The sequence below is a fragment of the Neolamprologus brichardi genome, chromosome 20, assembly GCF_056152115.1.
Source record: "Neolamprologus brichardi isolate AB-2024 chromosome 20, ASM5615211v1, whole genome shotgun sequence".
Taxonomy (NCBI): domain Eukaryota; kingdom Metazoa; phylum Chordata; class Actinopteri; order Cichliformes; family Cichlidae; genus Neolamprologus; species Neolamprologus brichardi.
In genome coordinates, this window is record NC_142123.1 from 28,782,009 (window position 1) to 28,805,540 (window position 23,532).

A 23,532-nucleotide genomic window follows, 5' to 3' on the forward strand; every position below is an offset into this window, starting at 1 on the left:
TTCTAAAATAAAAAAAAAAATCACATGACAAAGTTTAATTCACAAAATAAGAAACCTTAAGTACATCCTTCACAGCCAAAAGGGAACATCTGTCTTTTTTCACCTGCAATGTTTATTATATGTTTGAGTGAATAATAACACAGAATACAGAACATGCTTGTTCCAAATACAATGCAATATTCTATCATAATATTTGTACATTAATCATAAATCAATTCATAATGCAAAACATTTGTTCATGTGGACATAAATCAACATTTGCATGTAACAAAAATACAAATCTTCATTAATTTAACAAGAAAAAACCTAAATCAGATGTGTAGTAAAACACCGAAGTGATATGAATTTATGGAAAACAACAATGTACAGAGTTAAACCTTTTTAATCAATGATTTACAACATGCTGTTTCCCAATTAAGTCTGTTTGTCCATTTGCATTTGTAATATATCATCATCCCATATTTATGGAATATGTTGTAATATATCTAAATAGAAAGTCATTAATAATGGTTACCAGCAACAGAAGGTTCAACATTTTAACACTGGATTAAATACTGCATGGCAGCTGAAAAACTGATGTAACAATTTACTTTATTCCATACAATTTTCATAATTGGTATACCTCACTATTATTCATTATTACTTTGTGTCATGTTTCCCCAATTAAATGTTTGGTCTTTTAAGCATTACAAAATATCATCATCGTGCCAGCAAATAACTTTTCTGTTAATCCTCTTAAGATATTAAATCTCTTCAGCCTGTTTTCATATCTGAGAGCCAAACATTTGTTAACTTCTAATTAATTTGTCATTTCATTGTTTCTTCATTACTTCTTAATGCTGAAATCTCAAATCCAAAATGCAAACTTGGTTTATTTCCTTTGAATAAATGTTGTTGCAAAAACAGCAGCTTTAAACGGGAGCCCAAGACTTCAGGGACCCACTGTAGTTCCCTTCATATTTTTAAATTAATTAAAAAAAACAAAAAAAACAATCCAAAGCAGCTATTCCCAAACATGACCACAATGGAAAAGTGTAATTTGAACATCCTCCATCCGAAATTTGATAACTTCAAGCAGATCAATGTTTCCTTTTATTTCATTAATTCAGATTTTCTTTTTTTTTTTTTTTTTAAATCAAAGTAAAAAGTGTTACTGAGGTTAAAACAGTCTTGTTAAGAGAGACAAGGCCAAGAAGGCAGTGCAGATTGCAACAAATACAAACATAAGTAAAGAAATTAACAAAAATGCAAGTTTTAAGATGAGCTTTTGGTCCTCTGAGAAAAACATGAATTTGGGAATTGTCTGCATGTAACGCAAACTTAATTTTTTATTTATTTTTTTTAAGTGGGAACATCAAATGAGAACATCAAAGAATGAGTGCAGAAATTCCAGGGTCTGTACTACTGAAGGAGTTAAACAGTAAATGATAACAGTAGATAATTTATAACAATAGATGACTGAATAAAAGCAGAACGCAGCATTTAATAAATTAACGGAAATTAATGGAAAAGTTATATATAGTGGTCCTAATATGGAGCCCTGGGGAACTCCTTGAATAATAGGAGACAAGGGAGGGCAGACCAGATGAAGCGACACAATGTGTGCTTACAAGTAACTTAAAAACCAACTTACAGCATTCCCAGGTAAAGTAGTGTTGTGTAGTCCATTTATTAAGGTGGTATTGTAAACTGTATGAAAAGCCTTTTAGAAATGAAGAAAAATACATTGTTTTGTATTGTTTGTAGGTCTTTGTATCAGTATTGTCATTTACGCTTTAATAGAAGCAGTTATTTTGCTGTGTGGTTTTCTAAATCTTGACTGTTGGGAGAGAATTGAAGTTGAAAAATTCTGTCTAAAAACTATTTAGATTTTAACTTTTATTAATTTATTGTCTAAGAGTGTTTCTCCAACAGCTTTAATTTAAAAAAAAAAATTAACTAATGAAGGGATTTACGGTAAATTCAGGATCAGTTTCTTTTTCAAATATAAATATCTAATTGCAATTTTAAACTAAATTAAAAACCAAGTCAAAAAGTCCTGAAGGATTTAAAAAGAAATAAACAGATTTTTATTATTTAAGATTGGTTATTTTAGAAGAAGGATTTTATTCTGTTAAATATAAGAATTAAACCAACAGGATCTTATCCTACATGTTTAACCTTCCTCTGAGAGATGGCTGGGCTCATTTACTCAGAAAGATTGATGGGTGGATGGTCAAAAGTTTAAAAGTTGCAGCTTTTTAAATTATATATTTCTATCTGTCTAAAAATGTAAAATCTTCAAAATCGGAGTTAACTACAAACAATATATTAATATTAATTAATATACTGTAAATGATCTCTGACCCTAGAATGGGAACTGTTGATTTAAAAGCAAAAGATGAGTTAATAAAAATACATTCAAAGGTCCATTACGTGGAGGTAAATGTACAGAATTTTATGTTAAAACATGTATACAGTAGTTTCAAAATTAATCTTAGTGGTATTACAGCTAGTTATGACACAATCCTTCACCAAGCAGCAGAAGCATCTTGTTCAGCAGCCTTTCACCAAGGACAAGTTACAAATATTTAATTATATGAAGTATGATGCGTCAGATATTAACACTTCTTACTTCTAAGGTAAATCAAGCAGGTTATGTTGAGCATATAGGTCCTCTGTGATCTGGTACACCTCAGAGATGAGAGGTAGGGCCTCCCCCAGCTTGGCCACAACCTGCTCAGGTGGGCCAACATTCATTACTTCGAAAAAGGTTTGGCGACCAGGAAGCACGAGGAAGGCCATGCCCGCAGCCTTACGGATCATCCACGGATGGTGCTGGGCGAGGGACTCGTTGTAGGCCTCTGCACACAGGGCAGATGTTTTACTGTCTTCTGTGCTGGTGCGCAGGCGATCCAGGAAGAGCTCCAGCCATCTCAGAGCGCGGTGGAGCCTCAGCAGAGTACGACAGCCAGACTCTGGGTGGCTTTCTTTCTTGTTCACATCCACGAGATTATTGTCCAGTTCGTATTTTACCATCGATTGCACAGTAGCATAGTGAGAAGCGTTCTCACCATTCATATAATTCACAAGGATCTGGATCTTGCTGACAGCATCCTTAGAAATGAAGCCAAAGACACTTCCCAAGCTGTTCAGAAACCTATTACAAGGAGTAAAAACACACTCAGTTAACACCTGGGTGTCCTTTTGGTTTACTATTACAGCAGTAAATTCTAAATGTCTGCAAATTATAATCGGTTCAGTTCACATGAGAAATTCCAAGAATTCACTCACAGACCAGAGCTGAAGCTCAACTCTTTCCCTTTTATGCTGTTCCTGCTTCAAAAATATTTCACATACTTCTTACAATAAAAAATGCAACATTTGTGTATAGCCGCTGCAATTTGAATTTCAATTATAATTACAAATTCCAGTCCTTTCTAAAATATTATCAAGATGCAGTTATTATTGTGCCTCAGCCTGTTTCGTAAAGCTATTGTGTTGCCTTTGATTCCTTTACTTTTATTTTTTGCTCCTAATTGAAAAGAGTCCAAACTATACCCTCCGTCAAGCTGTTGTGTGTTTTAGTCAGTTGAATTTTAAGTTAGTTGGATTTCAGTGAACCTAACTAACTAACTAACCCTCATAATCAAACAGCCCTGAAAGTCACACAGTTTGTTGCTGTGTGACTTTCAGGATTTTTGTGGTTCAGAGTAGGCCTTTAAAAGGGCCTGGCAGGGCACGTAAGCACAATCGATTGATGTATAGTAAAGGCAATGAGTTTGTCTTACCTTAATTAACAAATATTAAATGAATTTTATTGATATTTTGACCCTTTGATAAACAAAAACTGTTTGCCTTTTGAATGCAACACAACTCTCACTATACACCTCTGGTATTTGTTTCTTTTTTCTATTGGATATTTTAATTGCTCTTATATAAGAAAAACATGGAGCTTTAAAAAGGGAACACTCATGCTTGCATTACCAGTTTTGCAAATACTTTGTGTTGTCGGCCTGCTTCTGTCATCACATTTTATTGATTTTTTTTAAGAACCAGAAAGTCCACTGAGAATAAAATCTCTTTTTCCACAGAGACCTAGCCCTAGCCAAGAAGGCACACTATTACCAGGAATATGATCCTGGGATCAGTCTGTAGGTAAAGTTGACCCTTTCATATGCTATAACCTGTTTTGATCAGCCACCTATCTCAGCCTGTGATATGACCCTTGTTTCACAGACATTCGACTGTTGTAGTTTTGCAATTGAAACTACAATATAACTTTCAATACAGTCCAATTTTATTTATTTAAAAATCACAAAAAAATCACCTTAAAGTGCTTAACACTATAAGGTATAGTAATCCTACAATAATACAGAGAAACCCCAACAATCAGACAACCCCCTATTTACAAGCATTTTGGCAGCAGTGGGAAAGAACATTTCCTTTAACAGGAAGAAACCTGTTAAAAAGGGAGAACCAGGCTCAGTCAGGGGCAGCCATCTGGTGCAAGCAGTTAGGGCTGAGGGAAAGGAGACATGATACTGAGGCACAAAGTTGGAGTCAGAAAACAGAATTGAACAAAAGGGGAATTTGATTTCAGGTTACAATTTATTTGTTTTTGAACAGAGCTTTAATGTGTTTTTCAAACCTGTGGATATCTCCTGTAACTATGAAGCTGCAAGGACTCATAAAATAATTAATTAAAAAGCAGCAAATTTTAGCCCATCCCTATGTTCTTTGAGGGTCTGTAACCTGGAAAGTTTTCATGGCATGAAGGTGACACTTTTATTTATTCATTACACATACGAAAGTTAATGTCTATTTTTTTTTTTTTTTTTAAAAAAGAAGAAGAGTCAGCTAGATCAGATATAAATCTCAAGACTTGATCTTAGCGTATAGTAAACACTCTGTCCTACATTTACCTTGCTGTGATCTGCTCGCCTTACTTTACTTCTACACTATTGTAAGAACACAGAGAATATTTGGACCCCCAAACCACTTACTTTACAAGCCCACGCCATCCAGCGACGTACTGTTCTAGATAAACTTCTTTATTTTCTGACAGACACAACTTAAAAGTGTCTAGGACCTCCTGGAGGGAGAACTTCTGGTCTTCTGAGCCTGCCATGGTTTCTACCAGGAAGTGCAAATGACACAAACAGGCACGTAAAAAAATGAATGAAAAAAATGTATTTCGGGGCTACAAACAAACCGGAACTGGGTAAAAATGTAAGCCCTGTGGTAAACGATCAAGAAGTGAACTCGTCACCTACAAGAAAAGTTAAAATTGAAAGGAAAATTACGCATTTCTTTTTCTCGACACCGTGAAGCGACAGATCCTGTCTGTTCTTATCCGGTTCTACTGCGCAGGCTCTAAATTGGCGACTTTATCTTCAAAATAAAAGCGAGGGAAATTTGTACCTTGATTGCTTATTAGACTTGTTGAAAGAAGTTATTATAACCCAAACCATGATCCCGCCGCACTTAAACAAATAGTTTTGTTGCATAAACGTCACTGATGTGTGAAAAATAAAAAGTGACAAACAGCATAGCCTTTGTATGCCAGAAATGAACTTTTATAAATGAACGCCTGTGACACCGTTTCAGTGTCCAAACCATAGCAGGTCTTATTAGCATCTTGTAAACCTTCCCTTACATTCTTAGTGCTATCCAGACTACGTGATGCCACTTTTTCTTGGTTAATCATTTTTAGAGGTGTCATATTCCTTATGCTGAAAATCTATTCACACATCTATCAGTTCACTATAATTAAAAGTGGAAGACCTAGTATTTGTCAAGAAATATAGATAGTTGAACTTGTTTTCAAGGTTTGCTTGAAAGGAAGTATAGATTATCAAAATGAGATATGGAAATAGTCTTCAAAACCTTACCCGGGTCCTTTCCACCTGTTTTCTGCAGGCTTTCATAGCAAAGAGGGTTTTATTGTGAAAGCACTGGCCGGAAGTCCTGCGTGTTAGCCCAACGCTGCTAAAAAATAAAGTCAGTGGATGAAATTAGCTGCATGTTTTAATAAACTTTCCCATATAATTCGGAAGTTATTCAGCTGACAGAGCCTGGACGTTTAGGTCACCTTGGTGTCATTTACCTGTGTATATAAAAAAAGGCTGCCCAATGAGAAAGCATGCCTGAAATAAAAGTAACGCCACTCGGTGAGTACAGATGCTAGCTAGCTAGCGCCTCAGTTCCGTCAACATTCATATTGTACATGAGCTGGAAAACTTTTAAGATCTATTTAAGCATTTGTCTTGCTATGAAAAGAAACCACTTCGGGATTTTTTTTGTATTTGGTGATGCTACTTAGCCTTTAAATCCTACTGCTGCGCACTTGTGTGTTTACTACCATTACTAAAGGAGTGTAATTCTGAACTTTTATCTTCTGTCCTGCCTTTCCAAGGTGCTGGACAGGATGTGGGCAGGAGCTGCATCCTCGTCTCCATCGGAGGCAAAAACATAATGCTAGACTGTGGGATGCATATGGGCTACAACGATGATGTGAGTGACATAATGCATTTGTTATAGCAAACATTACAGTCATGTAATTTAAACACAATGGCATTTTTTTTTACCCTTATTGGTTTCCTTTATCTTATTGGTAGTTATAAGCAACCTGCACATAGCATACTGACAAGAATCCCAAATCAAAACCCTACATGAGACTTACATGAGGCAAAATAAAAGACTCTAAAGTGTTTCAAATATGACAGTAAAAGTTAACACTACCTAGGCTGTTTTACACTGGGAAGGTTTACAAGACTGTAGTGAGATCTGCTGACAAAAAGATAGGAGGCAGGTCTGAAGAAGTTAAGATTTTCATTAGGATTAGAAATTAGTACATCTGAGAGACATTTCATGTTAAATGATTTGAAGAGCTAAGGCTGAGATTGTTTGGACATGTTGGAGTGTTTGGGGTTTTTTTTTGTTGTTGTTGTTAACATATATAGTTTTCCTTTACCACATTGAGGGCTGAAGCGCAATTTCCAACCCATCTATTTTGCTCATGTGTGCTATACAGGTTTTGGCAAATGTTTTGGGTCTTTTGGGGAGCCAGCAGATATCTATATGCACTTTTGGAGTTGTTACTCAGAAAAGTAGTGTGGTACACATTACTGTTTACTCTTTGTAAAATGAATGCAGTATATTTCTAAATTACTCATTGGAGAAGTTAATTCATTACACTGCAACTACAAACATCACTCTCACATTCCTGTGTAACTTGACCTGAAATACAGTGTCACATAATTATCATTTAATACAAACCTGAGACTACAGTCCCACACACTGACACAAATACCTATCCTAATGAGGACACTAATGATATTTCTTATTTAAAACCAACAATAACACAAAGTAAAGTTGAAAATCAGCCCAAAGAGGCTTAAAAGGGGTCACCACAGTGATTCTACTTAAGAAGATGGAGAGAAGAGTCTGACTGCTCATCAATGCTTTCGTTACATGTTGAAGATCAGGCTCTACCTGCTGGGCCTGGGTCTGCATTCACTCAGCTTGAACATAACTTTGGGTTCTTAATTTCTTTGTGTTAGCCTGCTGTCTGCGGGATGTTTTCAAAGAACCGATGGTGTGTTAGCAGTATAACACAGTTGTTACTGTCTTGGACTGTCTTTAATCCTTACCATCAAATTTATTGCAATAAAAGGACAAAGTGGGGCCATAGGGAGTTGGTGGATCAGACGGTGGTCTGAGGTCTGACGATCCCTGGTTTCCAAAACTAGCTTGTGGTATATGGAACATCACTTTTTGGGTGGAGAAGGAGCCTGAGTTGGTGTGTGAGGATGAGAGATTCAAACTTGATATAGTTGGACTCACCTCAGCGAGTGGCTCAGGCAATGAAACCTCTTGAGTTGCCCTACAGTAGGTGAGAGCAGACAGCTTGTGTTCCCTACCTGTGCGTTGAGGTTTTCCCCAATGGATGAGAGGGTTGCTTCCTTGCAGCTTTGAGTCAGGGAACGCACAGTGACTATCGTTTGTGTCTGCGCACTAAATGACAGATGACAATACCCAGACACTTGGTGACGTGGGACTCTGTTATTCAGCGCCTACATTGGCAGTAAAGGTGTGACCAAGCTGGCAGAGGTGGGCTGGGCCTCTCTGTGCAAACTGCTGGTATTTCTGTACATTCTGAATTTTAAAACACAGCTATTATGAAACAGTCCTTCTAAAAAAGAGACTCTCCTTTTTAAATGCACTGTTTTCTACCTTTGAAAGAAGATGATTTCCATTTAGTAACAGTCCTATAACAGATTGTTTTATCATTGCAGAGACGTTTCCCAGACTTTTCTTATATAACGCAGAACGGGCGTCTGACAGATTTCTTGGACTGTGTGATCATCAGGTTTGTTGTCTTATTTGTTATGATCTTCATATTGCACCTTTTTTTAATAATCTCAACCATGTGTGGAACATAGTACACCTTTCTACATTTTTCAGCCATTTCCACTTGGACCACTGCGGTGCTCTGCCCTACATGAGTGAGATGGTGGGCTATGATGGACCCATCTACATGACCCATCCCACCAAAGCCATTTGCCCCATTTTACTGGAAGATTTCCGGAAGATCACAGTTGACAAAAAGGGAGAAACCAACTTCTTCACTTCGCAGATGATCAAGGACTGCATGAAGAAAGTGATCCCTTTGAACCTGCACCAGACTGTCCAGGTGCAGTGCTGACATCATTTTTGACCACACACGCACACATGTCTAATAGTTGCTTCTGCGCCAGCTGCTTCTTCTCTTTTGATGGCAATTCAAGCTGTTTTGTGCTGGTGGCAGGTGGATGATGAGCTGGAGATCAAGGCGTACTATGCAGGCCATGTCCTGGGAGCTGCTATGGTTCACATCAAAGTGGGATCAGAGTCTGTGGTCTACACTGTGAGTGTAAACAAGTGTGCACTCTGTCACAGTAGGTGAATTTATCAACTGCAATCTGAGAATAATTTCTTTTCATTTTAGGGTGACTATAACATGACACCGGACAGGCATTTAGGGTAAGTGAACTTCACTGCGTTTCTTGATAATCTTCTGGTCTTTATGTCAACACAGTCAGCAGAAAGTTGGACAAACCTACTTGTTTGAGGTTTTTCTTTTAGTTATTTAACACATTTACAGATTTAAGACTGCCAGTGCCCATTTTGAATTTCTTAAAATCTTACTTTGAGTCATTCCTAAAATCTTAACTCTGATCTGCGCAAAAGCCTAAGATGCAGTATTTTTTTCTTGCTTTCATTCAGTAATTTTATTCTTCTGACAATTTGCTTGTTGAGGTTGACCCTCCATTAAAGGCTTGTACATCCGTTAAATTGCTTTTTTCACAAGCGATGAGAAATAAAATAACTTCTGGATCAAAAAGTGATCAGAAGTTGAAAAATAAGCTGTAATTTTGGAATCCCATGGCTTTATTTTATTAACTCTGTTTATTTTTTAAGCTTGAATCCTTTTCTTCTTTTGACTACACCCTTTTAGGGGTCAACACAGCAACTCATCTCCCTCCATCCATCTTCTTCCATCCTCTTCTGCGCATTTGCTTTCACTACATACATAAATCTTCTCTCTGGGCTTCTTCTTTTCTTCTTAACCTGCAGCTCAGTCTTTAACATCCTTTCCCTAATTTCTCCACTACCCTTTCACTGCATGTGGACTTGCAGAAGAAACTAGAGTAGAAAATTAAAAATAATTATTTCCTTTCTTGCAGTTCACCTGCAGGTGGCCACACTTTTTAAAATATTACTGAAAACATAAAAACTATTAAAGAACGTGTTCACTATTATACTATTCAAATATATGGGGAGGTTTTCAGTAATAAACTTCAATATTCAATAAAGGCCAGTCTGTTTGTTCTAAACAGTGTTTAAAAAAATATCAAAGCTGGGATCTGACTGAGCTTATTTAAAGGGTAAATGTATTATTCCATCTGCTGATAAGCTTTACGGAGAAGCAGATTTCCTTTCGCAGCAGGACTTAGCAACTGACCACAGTGCCAAAACTACTACTAAAAGGTTTGCTAATCATGACATTACTGTCCTTGATTGGCCAGCCAACGTGACTTGAGAAAGGAAGCTGAGAAATACCTTATTCATAAATGCAGATGAGCTTAAGTGCCACAGCTGATCACTTGCACAGTATGCTGCATTGATGCAGTCATTCATGGAAAGGGATCCCCAACAGAGGGGTGAGTGGGTAAATAGCCCTATTTGACCGCTGCAGGTATTAAAAGCAACCCAACTCAAACAAGTAAAGTGAACAGAAAGTCACTTTTAAGACATGAAGGTGAGTGAGACCAGAAAATATAAACAACTTTTAAACATCAAACACCCAGATGAAACGGTTTCTTGTGAGGACTGCCTTAGGAGAGACAGACTGGAGAGTCACCTCTGCTGCAGAAAATGTTCATTAGGGGCTCAGACTTCACCAATTAACAGCAGCTCAGATCAGAAGATCAATGCTTCCCAAAGTTCAGTCAGCGACAGATCTCCACATAAGCTGCAGGGAGGAGACTGTGTATGTACTACTGAGGGAGACTAATTAGAAGAAAAGTACTGCCTGGACTAAGAAATACAAGTAATAGGCATTAGCTGAGTCAGAATCATGACTTTGGTCGAATGGGTCCCAATGTCAGATTTTAGTTACAGCCGAGTGAGGGACACTGTTGGTGACATATTTAAAAATGGCACGGCTGCCACGGCATTTTGATTGAACTATCTGACAAAATATTATGGCTTCCTGTTTGGGACAGACTGTCCAAGATGTTTATGCTTCAGCTTTGGTCAACGAATTTTTATTATTTTAGTCTTTTACTCAGCACTAAAGGGCATATATCTGTACCAATGTATTGCAGTCACACATACTTTCTGCTCACTTGATCTACGACCTTTCTATGTTAGCTTAAAGTCTTACTGAGTACAGCTTGTTTATTTTGTAAAGTGTAAGCCCCGCTGTAGTCAAAAGGGGTATAAAGCAATGTAATCTTTAGGATTGGGTTGCATAGATTATGAAAGATGTAGCTCCAGACTTTCCACTGTCTTCAAGGATGTTTAAATGACCAAATCAGTACTACTTAAATATTAACCTGGAGCCAGGAAGGTCTTAGTTTAGCATAAGCAGCACTACAAAAAAGCTCAAAATGATTCAAATGTCTGTTACCTTCACCTAAAAAACAACTGTGCATGTATCTTTGTGGCCTAATAACTATATATATATGAGGGAGGAAAGCACCAACGTCGCTATTAGACATGCATATGATTACATCATCTGACCACAAGATAATAGCACAGATGAGTGGGTGATGTTGTTGTCTGCATGTCTCGCTTTTTGTTTCAGTTGGTTAGCTTACAAGACATTCAGCAGTAACAAGAAAAGAAAGTTTTCCTGGACATTGAATGTCTGGGTTTTATAGCTGGCCATTAAAGAGAATTTTTAAGTCCATTGCCTTAACTTTTTCTACACATACATTAAATACACACTTTGTTTAAACCTCTAGCGCTGACTGTATAAATCCACATTTGTTCATTTATTCGTTTTGATGTCTTTAGTTTTATTCCTCATTTAGAAAATAGGATATTATAATTAAAACATCTTTTAATTCTTAGGTTTTTCCAAGCTTTTGACTGTGACAGCTTCATAATGCTGGTGTTGTAAATTCACAGTGCCGCGTGGATCGATAAGTGTCGCCCAGACATCCTCATCTCTGAGTCTACATACGCCACCACCATCCGTGACTCAAAGAGGTGCAGAGAGCGGGACTTTCTGAAGAAAGTTCATGAAAGCATAGAAAGAGGAGGAAAGGTAACGGTTAAAGTTTATTGAATGTTGCATTTTTTGGGAGTTTTCTTCATCTTAGTATTATATATTTTCTAAGATCTTTTTTTTCTTCCCAACCTTCCAGGTTCTTATTCCAGTTTTCGCCCTCGGTCGAGCACAAGAACTCTGCATCCTGTTGGAAACGTTTTGGTACAGATCTGTTTTAAAAGACTCTTCAGAAACATTAGCAAGAGTGCCTTTTATCTGTTTGCTGTATGGGTTCTATTAAAAAGGGAGGAAGTCTCTGTGAAAGCTAGAAAGAAGAGAGCAAAGACAGTGATGCGTGAAGATAATCACGGTCTGTTCTCTGGCTGAATGATATCAGATAAAGGCAATTTTTCTAGCACATAATTGTTGACATTCCAATTAAATAAAAAGTCCTTTCAGTGTGGAGTAATTGCACATGATTACAATACAAAAAGGGCTGATATTTGTCTGGACAGCTCCCTAAAGTAGCTGTATTCAATTTATTAAGCTTGATAGAATAAATGTCGCACATTAACTTCTTAACTGGCTCTTTGGACAGACGCTCTAATTGCTCCCTCTGACCACACAGGGAGAGAATGAACCTGAAGGCCCCAATCTACTTCTCCACTGGACTGACAGAGAAAGCTAATCATTACTACAAGCTTTTCATAACGTGGACCAACCAGAAGATTCGAAAAACCTTTGTACAGAGAAACATGTTTGAATTTAAGCACATCAAGGCTTTTGATCGCTCCTATGCCGATAATCCCGGTCCTATGGTGAGTCCCATTGTACGTCAAAAGTATGCGAAGTTTCTCACTCAAGAGGTCAAAGTGCAGTGAAGTAAAATAATGTGGACACTTTCAGGTGGTGTTTGCAACACCGGGTATGCTGCATGCAGGTCAGTCTTTGCAGATATTCAAGAAATGGGCTGGCAATGAGAAGAATATGGTGAGTATTGTAAGGAAGTGGACAGCGTTTTTGAAATGTGTAACACTTAAAACCTAAAAGGTGTCCTTTTTTTTGTGTTTTTTTGTTGCTTTTTTTTTAGGTTATCATGCCTGGCTACTGTGTACAGGGAACAATCGGTCACAAAATCCTAAATGGGCAAAGGAAACTGGAGATGGAAGGCAGAGCAACGGTAAGACTTACTTTATATTCTCAAGATGGAAAAAAAAATTAGGGGGTGAGCAGATAAAGTCACATCGTTTATTCACATCCTCCTCAGTCGTTCCATCCGGTCTCATTTTTGTGTGAACTCGGTTGTAGCAAAGATCCTAAAACGAGTGACTCCAAATTTTCCATTATATTGAGGAGAGTTTAGATGAGCAAGTATTACCACTTAAATAGTCATTTACAGCTGGGAAGATGTTAGTTTAGCTTAAAGATTAAAAACCGGACCTGCTATCTTGTCTCTGTCTAACAGAACCACTAAAGGCTCAAAATGGGCCTCTGGCCAGTAGCTGTAAACATAACCACCGCTAGTCTGCATATATTTAAGGCAAGGTCAGTTTTACCTTACACAAACAGGCCTCTACATGTACATGTTCTTTCTGGCCTATTGATAAATATATATATATATGTATGTTGGGGGGGGGAAAAACATCTGAAGCTCGTTATGGTCCCTTTCAAGCATGCACACGATTATATTTTCTGACCACTTCGCACTACATATGAGTGTAGTGGCTAATGCTGTTGTCTGCACATCTGTCTTTTTATTTCAGTTGTTTTTCTCACAAAACCTTCAACAGTAGCATGAAAAGACAGTTTTACTGGGCCACACTCATGTTTGTCTGTGCCGTATCTTAGGGTTTGGGCGATATAGCCTCAAAAGTGTATCGCAATATTTGAGAGAAATATGCAATACTGCTTTCAAAGAGAAAGACATTTGTTTGAGTGCAGCTTGCAGGTGGCAGTATTTAAATAAATAAAAAACGAAGGGCATTTTTCCATCCTCCTCTTCCATTTAGCGCCTGTCACTGATGATAGACTGCCTGATTCAAAGTGTGAAGATATTGCCACAAGGTGCCAGCAGCAGCATTATAGAGTGGTGCAGCAGTATATAGACGGACACACCGTAAGTCAAATGAAAGCACAAAGCAGTAGAAGTGTTTTCAGTGGACAAGTGTAACATAGCAACGTAATAAAACTGAAATTGAAAATTATTTTTTTACCCTTGGTGTCGTAACTTGGGTCGATGTTTTTTTGGATCGAGGCTCCATGTAACCGCATCAGTAATTTCCATCCACTGTTTGTTCTTACTCGGCTGAGTCATTTGTTTACTTCGGTGCTGTTCATCACCACCTGCTTGCATCTCCTCCTCGTGTTCCTTCATAAAATCCACGGTAGCTTTTATAACGTTTATTTGGGTGAAAGAAGTTTGTTGTTTTCGCTTTTGGCAGGAAGACTTTCCTTACGTATTCCACAAACCCCTGTGCTTTGTTAAAGACCGCTGAAGTAGCTCCCTTTTTACTAAATTGTCCTTGGAAGTTGACACGGGGCTGATACAGATGTCAGACATCTGTGAGATTTTCTTGTTGTGCTCTCCAGATAATGTAAACGCATAACAATATGACACTTTTATATCCCATAAAGGTTTATACTGGTATTATTGCAGAGAATATTATATGGCACAGCACTATCATGTGCATAGTATATGTACTGAGCTCTAAGGCTTAAACCACATAAACTTTTAAGTGACCTTGACCTGAGTAACAGATCACCATCACTTTAATAGACTGATGAAGCCTGCTGTGTTATTAGGGGACAAAATAGGGGACAAAATATTTCCTGTTAATGACAGGTTTTTGTTTTTGGGAGGTTTTTTTGTTCTTTAATGGTGATTTTTTTTAAAATAATGTGTGTTTTGTCGCTTTTCTTGGAAAATAATTTACTCTAGTATGAGAGTAACGTTCAACCTTTAGAAAACTATACCAAAAAACAACAATAATGCGATATATTTTTAGTTTTTAATATGGTTATTATCAATAACCATATTGAAAAGGACTGAGTTTTTTGGTAATGTGTCATGTATCTGGTTTTACAACAGCAGACCTTGACTGACTATAGTTTAGTTTAACCAAATAGTCAGACTTCAGATAGATACCTAAATTCTTCCATTACAGAAAACTGCATAGTCATAAATAAGATTTTATTTTTTAAAGGTGAAAAAATGATTGATGAGGTGACAGTATCTTACTGATTATCTGTTTATCTTTGCAGAAACTGTCATTTAGAAGAATTCCACTGTTACAAGGACGATACACCTATAACATTTTCCACGAAAGTTTTGTTTTTGTTGTTTTGTTATTGAATGTTGCTTATAGATAAATGTCACTCATTATTACCATTCCTAAAGTTAACATGGAAGTAAAATGTGTCTTTTTTAGGTTAAATGAGCCATTCTTTATTGCTTTTGAGTAAGCTAAGTTAGATTAGCCTAAGAAACTAAGTTGCATTAGAAAGATTGTTCTGTTGGGTTAGACCTCTTTTAAATATTTTTGTGAAATTAACCCTAGTTTTTAAACTAAGCTTAGTTGCACCACCTGAAGGCAATAATGTCTTCTTTAATATCCTGTAAGGTCTCCGATCAGCATGGTCAACGCTCTACATCGCCTCTAAATCTCTCTGTGATTCTTACAGTTGGATGTGAAGCTGCAGGTTGAGTACATGTCGTTCAGTGCACATGCAGACGCCAAAGGAATCATGCAGCTCATTCGCATGGCAGAGCCTCGCAACATGCTGCTCGTGCACGGAGAGGCGGTAAAAATGGAGTTCCTAAAGGGGAAGATCGAGCAGGAGTTCAGTGAGTGCAGACCGTCCGCTCATCAGTAAAGCTTAAAATCAGTTAAACATGCTCACGTTTAATGCTTCCCTTCTTTTAATGACAGGCATCGACTGTTACATGCCCGCTAATGGAGAGACAACGACTGTGACCACAAACCCTAGCGTGCCCGTTGATATCTCACTAAACCTACTGAAGAGGGAGATGGCTCTCGGAGGTAAAAGGTTTTCTGCGGTAATAATGGTTTAGGTGCAATGTGCCTACTTACTTTCACTTCAGATTTAGCTTTATTTGTCCTGAGATTGGTTGGCAGAAAATAGTTGTTCACCTTTTGTGCCACCTCCATTCAGAATTGTGACCCACATTAGCTGTGGTAATGGCAAATGTCATTTATGTGACATTCAGAGGATGAATGCTCATGTAAGTGGGGACATTACAACAGCAGCAGCTTTATGACTGTATAACCGTCACCTAGTTTTTAAGATTTCCAAGAACTGCTGAATTTTGTCCCAGTTCCTGGTATTTTAGACTTTAGTGCATTTTCTGTTTTGGAGTTAGCAAGTGTAAATCTTCACGTCCTGATCAGAAGTATATCGTGATAACGAGGTAAAAGACTTACGAGCCATAAATGGTCATTCATTAAAACATTATATCCAAAAAAATATGAGTACTTCTGCAAGAGTAAAATATATAAATGCACAAAAACTAAAAGTATGTCTGTACATATTAAAAAAAGAAACAGATGATCATTGTACTCATTTTCTAAAATGTGAAATGTGGGATTAATGGTGGCCAATCTGTTTGTCGTAGCTCATGAGATTTGAAAACAACTTGTCATATTAAAAGATTCAACATCTAATTCCAATTAGATGTTGAATTATTCGCCCCATAAGCCTTAGGCTGTTCTTTCTAATGTCCACCTGGAATAAAAATAAAAAGTGTTGTGAGTAACCACTTCAAACTGTGAGGCCAAAATGAACAACCTAATACAAATACAAAATCCTCCCGAGTGTCCACAGTTAGCTCTGTGGACACTCGGGAGGATTTTCTATTAAGACAACTCATCTTACCACTAATACAGAGTGAGGTTACTGCTCAACTGAAGCAAATATTGACAATTTTACTTCATCCGTAAAAAAAATAAATACATTAAATGCTATAAACATTCTTTATATTAAACTACAATTTAACACAATTTGATTCCTTATAAAGGAAGTCAAACGAATGCCACATTCATTTTAGTTATAGAAGGTGCCTCTTCAGTGAAAGCACCCTCCTTGGTAAACCTTTTAAAATGACACTGGTTTTATAAGCAATAGTGCCTGGCCTCCAGAGAGGTGTACTATAAATCAAGTTCATCGTAACCAGGCTTTGTTTGTGTTTGCTGGCTTGATGATACCTGAAACCCCAGTTGCAACACTGGCTATCAACCTTTTGTGTTAACCCAGGCTTTCTGCACAAAAGATCACATGGAAAAGGGGCCTTTGATGCACCATTTTGCTCTAATTCTACACAGAATTGACAGATTGAGCTCCGCCTGCATCTGTCAGACATTATCAGAGGAATGGGTGACGGACAATAAAAAACATAAAGTAGAAAACGTCAGCCCTGGAACCTCAAATAAAAGAATAATGAAGAGGCTGGCAGGAAATCATTAAACTTGTGAATTCATGTGGCGCTTCCAGACAGTTTCTAACTGAAACGCTGAACGTAACCTTCTCCAGACCAGTCTACATGTTCAGCATAAATTACCATGGTGATCTAGCCATGTTAAAACTACCTTTGTGACACCTTTAGCCTCAGTTTACCTCACTAACCTATGAAACTTCCTTAGCAGACCACCTCTCTAGTTCAAAGAGGTTGATATAGGTTTGCTCACTTTTCTTGAACGTCACCCTACTGACAGCCTTTGTTGCAGGACTTGTATTGTTGTTCACTGTTTTATTCATTTTGACCATAAGTAGCAATTTATACAATGATGTATCTTATTTGCTGTGCTGTAGGGCCGCTGCCTGATCCCAAAAAACCTCGCACCATGCACGGAACGCTCATCATGAAGGAAAACGTAAGCTTCATGGTTTATAACATGTTTTTAGATTCTAATTTTTTTGAAACGCCAAAATATACATGAAGATCAAGATCTACCTTTAAGAGGACTCAATTTTGTGTCTAGTTATTTTAGAACTTGCTTTGATATATTTCAGTAATGTTGCATCTCGTTGTGTGGTTTAACTTTTGATCTGTGTACCTAATAAACTGGCAGCTGTATCCCTTTCATTTGTGGCGTGCAGTTGCTCAGTTATTATTTACCGTATAATGATAATTACCCCCTTGTGGCTTTCACTACACAGAGTCTGAAGCTGGTATCATCAGAGCAGGCCCTGAAAGAGCTGGGCCTCAATGAGCATCAGTTACGGTTCACCTGCCACGTGCAGCTCCAGGATCCGCACAGCGACGCCGACACGCTCCACAGAATCTACACGCACCTTAAGAGGTGAGAGTGAGGTCACTAATCTGCCACTAGCTAATGATTAATGCGAATGTGTCGGCCTTATTAACTGCTTGTTCTAAAGTCTGCTTGATTTCAGTTTCTCTCAGTATAATTATCAAATTAGATCATTTTGCTTTTCTTTGCTTCAGTGTGTTAAAAGGCTACACCATCCAGCACCTCCCTGATGGCACAGTCATCGTGGAGTCTATCGTCATCAAAGTCTCCTCCTCTGCCGAAGACTCCAACACCAAAGTCCTGCTGCTTTCCTGGAGTTACCAGGTGAAAACATGGACATTATTTTTGGAGCGTTTCGTTATTATTTATTCTTTTAAATGCTCTGAACAGCAACAAGATAGAGAACTGATATACATATAGTGGGGTGGTAAAAAGATACATTAGAGGACTGCCTATGCAGTCGAAGCCTGGTCGTTCCCCTAATCATCTAGTTATTGAATCACTGTTTTGAGATATGAAATAATTTTCCAATGAAATTCTGTGAAGGAACAACAGGATGCTGGAAAACAGAAGTTAGACATGTAACATGAGATATAATGGATATAATAATTGAGCCTTTATTTAAAAAATCTTTCCTTTATCCAGCTGTCTTAGCTAATCCACCTCTTAAGTCTGATGTCATTAGCTGTTTCTGGGTCCAAACTCTTCTTCAGTTCCCAGATTCAAACAAACACTGTGGCATCACTGAGAGTTAAAAACGGTCCAGATTCTTTAATCTTCAGTAAAATGATGAGAGCGGCTGCTCTTCCAGGTGTTACAACAAAGTTATCATCCAGGCATCCATGAAAAAGAGGATTTACAAAGTAACAGAGTTAGAAGTTAGCAGGGTGTTAGCTCGATTGTTTCAATCTAGAGATGATACGCAATGTTCTGACTGAGGGATTTCTAAAAAACTAAAACGCACAGCTCTGGTATCACTTTGGACTTAAATGAAGACGCTAATATATAATGGTGTGCTACCAGGTGGCTAGCTACAGAGCTTTGGTTAGGATATATAAACACATTAGCATAGTGAGGCTGGAGGATTTTTTTCCCCTCAATAAAAGTTCATGTGAGATTCCCGATGAGCAGAGATGACATGGCAGGAAAAAGATGCTGAAAATGGACCAGACTTCAGTCAGGGGAACATCTGAGGTAATCCATCAACAACACAAGGTTGGTCAGTGTAACTTTGCAGTCTGTAGTTAAATAATCAAAATCATTAGTAAAACCCCTAAAACATAGTCTTAAATATTGCTTCTAATTACAAAAACTAGATAGAAATTACCAACTTCTTCAAGAAATAACTTCTTGCTGCTCCTGTAGTTGCAGGATGGGGTAAAAATGACAGTCCCCGAGAGTTCTAGTGTTAAGGTCTATTTCTTTATAGGGTAACAAATATAAATGTGGTCTTAATGGTGGCTAAAATCATCGCTGCACTGACACACATTTTAAGGAAATGAAAGAAGTTGCGTGTGATATTTGAAAAACAACTTGAGCATCCTCCAGCTCTGTGGATTAGACGTAGTTGTAAAGTTTTGGTAATTCCGGTCTTCTTATTGTTTTACAGAATTAGATGTGAAGAACTCAAGCATAATAAATATTTACAATTTTACTTCTGCCAACTCCAAACTTTAAACTACAGATTAAACAACAGCAGATCTTGAAGACATAAAGGCTTGGATGACCTGCTCTGACCTGTAAATATTCTCGTTGTGGGTAACATTATATTTAGTTGTAACCTTGTTTATAATTTCTTTTTTTCCATTAACATGTAGTAATTTACCAATAAACAAACCAAACACAGACTAAAATCAGCTAAAGATGGTTAGACTGATAGCTTTCTGTAGCTCAGTACATAATATAGTCACAAATACATAGTAAGGACTTGAATATTGGAGCTGCCCTATCCAAAAGAAAAGCAAAGGTAAGTGTCACAAAGTGCAGTGGAAAGTGGCAACAATGTTTCCTTTCTGCACCTCTGGTGGGGTGTTGTGCCATGGAAAGTACCTTCACTGAAATTAATACAAAAAACAAATATAAATGTCATATTTCTGTTCTTTATGCTGCAGTTGACTAGAGTTTTTCCGGTCATGCCTTTTTGCACCTTCTTCTTAAATGAATCATGACTGTACATTAACTTCATGCTCAGCCTGTGAGTTTCCAGTTTCCTCTTAAACGTTAATGTAAACTCGCTTTATTTGTTTTTTTCTTTGAAAGAAAATTAATTAATTAAAATAAAATAAAACAATAAGTAGAAAGGCTGCTAGAAAAAGAAAGGGAGATGCAAAACAAATGTGTTTAAAAGTTATTTCTAAATCACGATGTCTTCTGGTCCAAAGAGTGAGCACGTAAATGTCACACTCGGGGTTTTTGGATGAGATTGGTCTCAAACGTTAACCTTTGCAAGTGTTAAAGACTAAGTAGTTTCGGAGGTGTTTGATATTAAACTTTACTCTTCCTGTTAAATAGAACTGGTGACTCACTGCACTCGGGGAAGTTTACACAAGTTTATTCCAACAAATGTGATGTGGTAGAACTAAAAGTGTGTGTTTGGATTTCATCTGATAAAATTAGAAGCAAGTCAAGGTTGGATTTAGTTGTTGTCGAACACCATGTGTGTGTGTTAGTTTGTATGTGTGGGGCTGTGGAGGCTAACAGTTCGCTATGAAATACCACCAAAACACACCTAAAGGATCTGGTCTAAATCTGGCATTAATCTTCCTGATCTGAAGTCAGTGAGCTCTGTGAGGGACGTTTTCTTTGCTTCTGGTATAACTTATTTCCTGCTTTTATTTTCCAATAGTCTTGTACAGCTCCTAAGGAATTTTAAATTCTAGTAACTTTATCTGGATTTTTCCAGTTTTTCAAGTTGGTGAAGGCTACACTGTGAATTTTGTAAAGATTTTTTAAAGGTGTACAAGGGAATTAAAGCTGGGTCACACTAATGCATGCAGCAGAAATATTCAAAGAGTTACAGTGCAGTCCGACAGCTCATATCAAGAACGAGGCCAACTGTATTTGCAAGATGTGATTTATTTTGGCACGTGAAACAACAACCACCTTCGCAGAGAGGGATCCATTGTGCAATGAGTGCAAGAAGATGGATAAAGGTTAATGTAAATATCATGGTTTACTGTCCTAGATTCTTATCAGCGATGGACTCAAGTAAAATTGGGACCGCAGTGCTCAGGAGATGGCAGTTCTTCTGTTAAGATGTGCCTACACAGGCCCGATGGTGAGCAGTTCAGCCAGGGGGAGTGAAAACCGTCGCGTAGGTGGACAGTATGAGAGTAGGGGCTTTGAAAGTGAGAATAAGGGTAAAGTAGAAGGTGGGGAAACCAGTCTGTTAAACTCCGTCACAGTGGAAAGAAGAAAAGAGGTTTCTGTGGTTTTGTGCGTTCCGTGCAATGAGCAGAGGGTAAAAAAACAAAATATTCTACTGTGCATTTTATGCCTCTTTCTTATATCTTTTATGTCTTGCAACTTCAAGTGGTGTTGCACAGGTTCAACTAAGAAAGTTTTTACTTTTACAGTTTTTGATGACTTAACATATTGAATCTCTTTGATTAGTAGTTGAGGTGTAATTGAGAACTTTAGAGAACCTCATGGAAGAAGGCTGAAGGATCCTTTTGATGACAGGAAAAGTATGGGTGTAATAAGACTTGCGCTGAACAATTAATGTTATTTATGAATTGCAAAAGATCATGTGCAGGAGGTCTTGGAGGGAGGGGGATTTTGGGAAGCCTTCATTTTGACAGGACAGGACAAACGCGGAGAAAAAAGTAGACAAATGGAAGAGAAATGGCACATAAGACATGTAGACTGAATTCCAGGTATCTGCAGTAAGGGTTCTAGTCTTCAGTATAATGGGTTACCAACTCAACCGGGTGAGTTGTAGTGGTAACCTCCGCTTACTTCGTTATAGACGATGAATCAGTTGCTTGTGAAGTGCTCTAAATTGCATTTTATTTTAAAAGTGTTATATCAATAAAGCCTGAGTGACTAACAGTAAAATTATTGTAAAATTACTGTTTTAATATTATTTTATGTTTAATTTTACTTATTTGCACATTCTATGAAAACACAGTAAAGATGAAGTATCAAACCGTGCAGGGGAGGTTTGAAGCCAAATAATTCCTATGAAGATACCACCCTCTAAAAAACAAGTGGAAGATAGGTCGACAGTGTATTAATGTAAGATCCAAAATGTAAATTATTGGTTAGATTCCCTTTGGAGTGTTTTTTAAAATGTGGTCTTGTCAAAGTTGATTGTAGGAATGTTGTTACTAATCCATGAAATGAAATCCAATGAGGTGTGCTTCAGAGGCTGACTAAAATTAAGACGTTTAAAGGATAAATACACATATACTAGATAATTTGAATGATAAATATATTAAAAAGTTTGTAAAATAATATGTTTTACCATGTTTTTGTTTCAGCTTCTCAAATGTAATGGTTTTCTTTTCAGCCTGTAATGTCTATTAAAACTGAACAACTCTGGCGTTTAGGACATTTTGATGAGCATTTTTCTTTTCATTTGGTCTAATTAACAATCTAATTATTATAAAATATAATTGAGGATTAATTGTTAACAAACAAGAATCATTAGCTACAGAGCAAATTCACTGTAATTTATCAGTGGAGCTTAGCACGAGTTAGTCATAATAAGATGGACCAGAGTAAGAAACAATTTATGTTTTTAATTGCGATTTTCATCTTTCTTTCTTTTTTAATCTGTGGCAGGTGTTATTCTCTAATGTTAAGGACCCATAAGTAAGGATTCCATCTGTGAAGGAGGTTTTGGCCTTCTTCAAAAGAAAATCATGAGAATTGTATTTCAAATATTTGGGGCTCTTATTTATTGATTTGCAAAGCATCGTGTTACCTGATAGAAATATGTGAATTCCCTGTATTTCAGGCTATTTGATAAACAAAAAAGTAGATTTTGTGCTTAACTGTACGCAGACCAATCATACTTTCATGTATAGCCAGGCCCTTTATGAGGCTGGAAAACCCCGATGAGGTTAAAAGTTTGGAAACCCCTGAGCTACTTCCTTAAATCTAATTTGTGCCAAGCACAAACATGATAATTTACAATAATTTTCTTATTTCCCTAAAATGTTTGGTTTGTTTTCTTATCTTTCGTCAGGATGAGGACCTGGGGAGCTTCCTCTCATCCCTGCTGAAAAAGGGTCTTCCATCTGGAATCTGCTGAAGCAACTTTTAGCCTCAAAGGACATTCACACTAGAAGAAGCTCATTTTTAGTTAAAATCTCCATGCAAGTGCAGAGAAACTTAAATGTCTACATGTAAACTTCAACAAAAGAGCTGCTGCCTTTATTTACATGTACCACACAGAGGCTTTTTTCGTATTATTGACTCATTTTGAGGAAAAAAAAGACCATTTGAATTCTGTTTTATCCCTTTATTTTGATGTACAAATAAACACTTTTATAGAAAAGTCTTTGCAGTCCTCCA

The 23,532-nt window shown here is 37.3% G+C and overlaps 2 protein-coding genes across 2 annotated transcripts; one reads left to right on the forward strand and one right to left on the reverse strand.

Moving 5' to 3' along the window:
* Nucleotides 1-96: 96 nt before the first annotated feature.
* Nucleotides 97-5,328, reverse strand: cptp (ceramide-1-phosphate transfer protein). Its single transcript, XM_087834188.1, has 3 exons — nucleotides 5,286-5,328; nucleotides 4,986-5,115; nucleotides 97-3,139 (listed from the first exon to the last, which is right to left on the reverse strand). Exons 1-3 carry the CDS (start codon nucleotides 5,287-5,289, stop codon nucleotides 2,617-2,619), a joined length of 657 nt encoding a protein of 218 aa, XP_087690314.1. The 5' UTR covers nucleotides 5,290-5,328; the 3' UTR covers nucleotides 97-2,616.
* A 624-nt stretch (nucleotides 5,329-5,952) lies between these two features.
* ints11 (integrator complex subunit 11) lies at nucleotides 5,953-23,512 on the forward strand. Its single transcript, XM_087834126.1, has 17 exons — nucleotides 5,953-6,152; nucleotides 6,398-6,495; nucleotides 8,280-8,353; nucleotides 8,449-8,677; nucleotides 8,792-8,890; nucleotides 8,972-9,006; nucleotides 11,662-11,800; nucleotides 11,901-11,965; nucleotides 12,372-12,561; nucleotides 12,650-12,733; nucleotides 12,834-12,923; nucleotides 15,425-15,587; nucleotides 15,673-15,783; nucleotides 17,570-17,631; nucleotides 17,918-18,060; nucleotides 18,207-18,336; nucleotides 23,204-23,512. The coding sequence occupies exons 1-17, from the start codon at nucleotides 6,125-6,127 to the stop codon at nucleotides 23,267-23,269; spliced, it is 1,806 nt and encodes a 601-aa protein (XP_087690252.1). The 5' UTR covers nucleotides 5,953-6,124; the 3' UTR covers nucleotides 23,270-23,512.
* The last annotated feature ends 20 nt before the right edge of the window (nucleotides 23,513-23,532 follow it).

Coding starts and splice junctions, on each gene's coding strand:
- cptp (XM_087834188.1), bottom strand. Junction 3,140..4,985: donor GGATGGCGTGGGCTTGTAAA/GTAAGTGGTTTG, acceptor TCCTTGTAATAG/GTTTCTGAACAGCTTGGGAA.
- ints11 (XM_087834126.1), top strand. CDS start 6,125: ATGCCTGAAATAAAAGTAACGCCACTCG. Junction 12,562..12,649: donor CCGATAATCCCGGTCCTATG/GTGAGTCCCATT, acceptor GGACACTTTCAG/GTGGTGTTTGCAACACCGGG. Junction 15,784..17,569: donor GAGGGAGATGGCTCTCGGAG/GTAAAAGGTTTT, acceptor GCTGTGCTGTAG/GGCCGCTGCCTGATCCCAAA.